Source organism: Anomaloglossus baeobatrachus, chromosome 4 (assembly GCF_048569485.1).
Source record: "Anomaloglossus baeobatrachus isolate aAnoBae1 chromosome 4, aAnoBae1.hap1, whole genome shotgun sequence".
Taxonomy (NCBI): Eukaryota; Metazoa; Chordata; class Amphibia; order Anura; family Aromobatidae; genus Anomaloglossus; species Anomaloglossus baeobatrachus.
The window spans coordinates 633897404-633903991 of record NC_134356.1 but is presented as its reverse complement, the minus strand read 5'-3'; the positions used below and the strand labels follow the sequence as shown (position 1 = coordinate 633903991).

At 40.6% G+C, this 6588-nt stretch overlaps 1 protein-coding gene across 1 annotated transcript; it reads right to left on the bottom strand.

Annotated features, from left to right (window-relative positions):
• Window positions 1-3329: 3329 nt before the first annotated feature.
• Window positions 3330-5955, bottom strand: LOC142301965 (nodal homolog 2-A-like). Its single transcript, XM_075343030.1, has 3 exons — window positions 5670-5955; window positions 3597-4297; window positions 3330-3482 (listed from the first exon to the last, which is right to left on the bottom strand). The coding sequence occupies exons 1-3, from the start codon at window positions 5953-5955 to the stop codon at window positions 3330-3332; spliced, it is 1140 nt and encodes a 379-aa protein (XP_075199145.1).
• Window positions 5956-6588: the final 633 nt, after the last annotated feature.

The following is a 6588-nucleotide window of genomic DNA, read 5'->3' as shown; positions in this document are numbered from 1 at the left end:
CAGTTAATTCATTTTCATTGAGCATGTCTGTTCAGCACGTGACCACATCTGTGTAAATCACATATTTGCAGCTTAATAACCTCCCACTCTCACCGCCGGCACCAGAGAATCCTGACAGCGTGCAGAGTGCACACTGTGAGAATTCAGAAGGCTGCAGTCACAGAGTGACACAAGGAGTGACTGCAGACTCATCACAAACTTGGACAACCCTTTTAATGCTCCTAACAACATAAATAAAAACATAGTAACCCTTAACTTGTCAGACGGCACAAGACTTTATTAAAGAGATTGTCCACTACTTTAACATTAATGACCTTTCCTTAGGATAGGTCACCAATGTCTGATTGGTCGGGATCCGGCACCTGGCACCCCCACCAATCGCCTGTTCTAGGTGCCATGTCGGTGGTGGCAGGTGGCCGGAAGTGCTCAGTTCTGGATCTGCTCCGTCTTCTGATAGTGGCAGCAGGTTCCTATTAAAATCAATTAGGCTAATGTGCAGTACCCGGCCACGGACACCATTAGAGAACAGAGCAGATCCAGAAATAAGCATTTCCGGCCACCTGCACCAAGAGCAGCTGATCAATGGGGGTCCCATTGTGCTCACATCAGAAGCAATGCACCAGTGAGACCAAGGCCTAATGATGGGACACAGTCAGTATCACAAATAAACATTTACATTCAGGTACCTTATAGATGATGTTGCCTCTGAGTAATTTCTTTCTATTCTTCACCTTGTCCTGACGCGATGATGAATTTTCACATTCACATCTCATCTCTGCAGATTTCCATCTTCTCCGGTCTTCTGCAGCACATCCCATCACGATGCCCCTAAAATAGGAGAATGATTATAATACTTCTATTTAAAAATATCTGCCCTACACTGTGCCCCAGAATAAATAATGGCCCCTCACAGTATTCTCTGCACAAAATATGACCCACACTGTCCCTCTTATCTTACATGCCCCACACACTCCCTCTCCTTTCCACACTACTCTTCACACTGTGCTCTCATTGTATCACCCTATACTGCTCAGTCTTTACACTGTGCCCTCTCATCCCACCCCCTCCTCGCTATGGCCTCACACTGTCCTCCCATTCTGCCCCCTCTCCACACCACGTCCCTCCACTACCCAGTCTCTATTCTGTGCCCCCTCACATTCTTCTCATCCCTTACTGTCTTCCTCACTACCACCTGCGTGTCCATATACTTTTCACCTCACTCCCCATCCTGCCCACTTGCTCCTCATACCATGTCACTATTTATTCTGTGTCCTCAAAATTTCATTCCCATTTGCTCCCCATACCATGTCTGTATACGTCACCCCTCCCTCTCCCCATACATCACCCTGCATCCTCCCTCTCCCCATACATCACCCCACATCCTCCCTCTCCCCATACATCACCTCGCATCCTCCCTCTCCCTATACATCACCCCGCATCCTCCCTCTCCCCATACATCACCCCGCATTCTCCCTCTCCCCATACATCACCCCGCATCCTCCCTCTCCCCATACATCACCCCACATCCTCCCTCTCCCCATACATCACCCCGCATCCTCCCTCTCCCCATACATCAACCCTCATCATCTCTCTTCCCATACATCATCCCTCATCATCTCTCTCCCCATACTGTGGCCAAAGATGCTTCCCCCTCCCTAACCTCTCTTCCCACCATACTGTCAAAAGATTGTTCCCCCTCACCCCTACTGTATCTATAGATACTGCTCCCTTCCCATCCTCTCGCCTCCATACTGTCTTTAGATACTGTCCCCTCCCCACCCTCTATCCCCTCATAATGTATCCACTAATAGTTCCCTCTCCCCACCCTCTGTCCCCCCATTCCGTGTGCATAGAAACCTCCACCCTCACCCCATATTGTTCCTCCGTCCGTGTCTTCAGCTCCACACTGGAGCACTTTTCAGCGTTTCTCTGCCACCTCTGCATTGCGGGCCTGACTTCCGGGTCAGCAGTGTGATCAGCTGACATGATCACATGACAGCCGTCGCTCTGACCCGGAAGTCAGCGCCAGCGTCACGGCTCCAATTGTCCTCGCGTCTGACAGATACTAGGACAATTGAGGAGTGGGAGCCGCGCGCTGCACTTTCAATGAGTGCGGCTGTCAGTGTAACCGCCGCGCTCAGAGAATAGCGGCTCCCACTGCAGAGCGGCAACCGCAGCCCACGTGGAGACTTTCAGAGGGCTGCATCAGGCGCCCGACAGCGCCCCCTCACAGTTGCGCCCGGGGCAAATGACCCGCCAGCCTCCCCCTAGATACGCCCCTGGTCGGTGTCATTATACTTCTTTTGGATATACTCTTTTTAACAAGTTGAAATAAAGAAATGCCTTTTATTCAAATCCTTGGAGTCTGAGCTAGATCCTTCCCTTGCTTGCTTCTTGTCTATATACGGCTGGCTGCCGTGAACCGTGCTGGGACCGAGGATACTCATCTGGAGGAATTAATCAGGCTGACTTCCACCGTGGTGAGCGGTTCAAGTGTTCAGTGTCTACAATTGTTCATATATACTTTTGTCATGTTCCTGTTACACATCTGTATGTGACTCAAAGCAAGGATCACCAAGCTACGACTTGCCAACTTTCGTCACATCATATGAAGAGCAATCACTGGAGAAGGACATCATGGTTGGAAGAATAGATTATTATTTACATTTCAATTTATTTTGTTTTACCTTTTGGGGCACATGATATACTAGGTTTTCCCTCCTGTCTTCCCTCCTATCCAAGTATACAGTGATCAGTAAAAATTACCAGTGATCCGTATACATAGACATGCAGCAGAGAGGATGTGAACCTCATTTTCCCGGCATATCTCCGAGTCCCCTCTGCCCAGGGAATCCCTTTGCTGAAATTAATGACACTATAGGGCTCCTGTAGCAGCCACCTTAATATCAACACTTTACAAAACACACAAGAGACGATTGCAAACATTATTTTTTTTTATTATTCTTAACAATACTTAAATATTTATATACATATTACTCTAGTAATTTGGATGAATAAAATATGTTATTTTATAAATGTACTGTATTTACAAAAATTCTTTAGTTCAATCTGTAGCAGAATTTTTTATACCGCCCTAAATGTTTTCATCTTTAGGAGTTTTTGTCTTTGTATTTAGGGTAAAGATGATTTCTGGGCCTTCACCGGCTCCATGGAACCTCTGTGCCCCATTCAGCACACCAAGTGCTACAATAATCTGTTATGCATATTTAGGAATCCATGGAGGTTCTCTTGATGGATCATGACAACTTATATTATTCCATTTCCAGCAATTAAGTCGTTACCAAGAGTGCATGTTATATTAAATCGACTCAATGACATCCACATTCTTCAACAATCATATCTTCATGGTTCTTCATAACCACCGTGCTTCCTTCATGAACAAGCATGGTTAATGTCCTCATCTTCACTGGGACACAAGAGGGATAATCCACTTCATCTGAATTGTACAACTTCACCAAACTCTAAAAACAAAAGTAAAAAAAAATCTAATTAAAAAAGTTATTTATTACGAAGTTGTAAATGTATATGTAAGGTTAACAGAAAAGGACATATTGTAGAAAAATATAAGAAATTACCTTAATATACGCATAGTTTGTCGGCTTGAAGATCTCACTTAAAGGTATGGGGCAAGCTCCTTCACATCGGTATGCATTGATTTTTTTGGGATAGATGATCTGGTCTCCCCATCCCAAGCTTTCAAAGTTTACAATCATGTCAACTCTTCTGCACATTGGTCTTTCATCCTCAGTAGATTTGGTGGGAAAGTTGGCCATCATCATATCATCCTCTACACTTCTACCTCTCCTGAATCTTTTAGTGGCAGACCCTGGGGTTGTCACATGCTTAGAAGATTCAACTGTCTGGATGAGGTTGGGATATCCATGGAGGTTAGCAGAAGGATTGTCCTTGGTAAAAACCACCAAAACAGCTCTATCCGTAGACGCTTCTCTACAGCTGCTTTCATGACCATTCTTGGGCATTGCCTTCTGCTCTATGTCTTCTGTAATATTAAATTGTTCACCTTGATGGAAATAAGATTGTATCATTTGGGTGATATTGATAGTTTTCAAAGTGGTTCCTCTTTCAAAGTCAATTTTCAATGTTCCCAGGAAGGTTTTTCCTTCGCTTTCTTTACTATGAGAAATGTCAAGAGTCACATCATGGGTTCTTCCACGAGCAAAAGGAATCTTCAACTCAGCCAATTGTATTTCTTTGTTCCTTGTAATGGAGGACATATCAAAGGACAATTCCCAATGATTTGTCAGTTGTGAGCAATCTGGGGGCAAAAAAAGAAAGAAAATTAAGGTAAAAAAGCTTGGAACACGATTACTAGTTTTTACTAACACCATATGATTATTGCAGAATACAATTTAGTCAATGTCATATTAATGGCAATACGTGGGTTATCATCTCTTGTAAATGATAAAATTGATCAACATATAAACATAAAAAAAAATCATAAAATACCAGTATGAGAGATAGTGTGAAGAAAGGAGGGATATGAAGAAGCAAAGTATCATCTGAAAAAGGAGGCAAATAACTATAGCCTAGAAAAGAAAATGCAGGTGAAAGAATTTTTAAAATATAAAATATATTCTACAGAAGAAGGGAAAACGGATAGATTACCTCCTACTAAAAAGGAATCAAAACAGTAATAACTACATAAAGGAAATAAGGGATGAGGAGGCAGAAACAGTTAGAAAGGCAAAGGTTATAATGACAGTAATTGAGAAATTGTATGCCAATTCGTATTTTTCTATACTTGAAAATGACAAGCGAGAACTCGAGAGTTGTTTATCAAGAATAAAAATACCTTAAAAAGATAACCAAAAGAAATTCCAATAAAATAACCTAATCACAATAAGAGAAATTAAAGAAAGTAATCTAAAGAAAAAACCTGAAACCAGGTGGTCTTCCAAATGAAGTGTATAAAATAGGGGTGGGTAATACAAATTGAAAATTGGAAATTGAAAGATGTATGGTATTTACTGCAACATACCACAAAAATAAACACTTCTAGAATCTGTGAATCTAGCGAATATAACTTTGATACCTAAAGATGAGAAAGATAAACTGAAAATAGGTCCTTATCACCTTCTATCTTTATTGAACAACAATGTAAAGAAGTTATCTAAGACCCCAAAGGATTATAAAGAACATCAAATAACTTTGATGTAAATAGTATTTCTTGACCAAATTCGAGTCACCTGCCGAATTCAAATTTTGACAAATTTGCTCATTACTAGTTCAAATTATAAAATTAAAGATTACGGCTACAGATAGCTAAAAATTAGATGGCTAGAAAAGTACCAAATGCTAATCAATGGAAGGAAAGTGGAGGGTAGGAAAATAAAGAAATGTGAAAAAAGTTAATATTGGAAATAACCGAATAGTCAAAGGTGCTTACGAATATGGCAAACAGATGAGTATTGGAAATAAAAAGATTTGCCCATATAGTAGCACTAATATAATTTTTGGGGGTAAGAGGGATATGATATAATGAAATTAACTTTCTAAATTTGTAAATTGTGAGTTCAATATAAAAACAAAGATTTAATAAAAAAAATTTCTAGATGCCTATATTGTCGAGAGAAAATACAAGAATAGGTTAACCATTAAGATATAATTAAGAAATACTTAGTTCTTACTTTTGGCAGCGATGCTTAGAATGGTGTCAGAATCTTGAAGAATGGAGTATTCCAGGCTTGACAGATCGGTTGTTTTCCCCATGATGAGGGTCTGGTAGAGTTGCATCATAAAGGTAGAGTGCTTCATATCCTGGGATTGTGTCCTTCCATGTAGAGTCGGTGAAACCTTCAAACTAAGAGTTGAATGTTGAAGAGGAATCTGTATTTTCTGCCCCGAAAGAAGAGAAGTCATTCCAAAAATCATGGAAATGATGGTGAAGTGTATGATGAAGCTCAACCAAGACATCTTTACAGAGGTCTTCTGTAATGGTTCTTTGGAGATATTGCCAAGACCTTCTCCATGAATGAACTAAGGTTTTCAAGGTTCTGTAACCTTATATACCTGTGGATCAAATGTCTCTGTGTTTACGCCTTTGACCTTTCATCCAATGACCTCAACAAAGGGATCACAGAGTAGACACATCTATTATTCTAATTAATTAAATCTCATTAGGTGATATCAGAACCTGTGAATATACAAGAAATGTCCTTTAATGTCTGTAAAACTGAAACTCTTAAGAGATAACAAAAACTAAAACTCTTGGGAGGGATACAGCTAAGGTGTTGTAGTTTTTGCAATAGTAATGTGATTATTTTAAATTTGATTTATTATCTACCTCATTTATTTCTATCCATTTATCTATCAGATAGAAAATAAAGCAGCATCATTCATGCTAGATTTTTGGATCTATCTATCAATCTAAAATTATATCTGTGCATACTGACATAACTTGGTAACTTGAAGCTTGTGGGCCTTAATACAATGCCCACAGGGCTCCATGTATCACAGGTCTTTATTGGTATTGGCCTTCTCATATGGGCCAAAAGGACTATTTGGTCCCCTGTAGACTTCAGTGCCTGGATGCAATTAAAACCACTG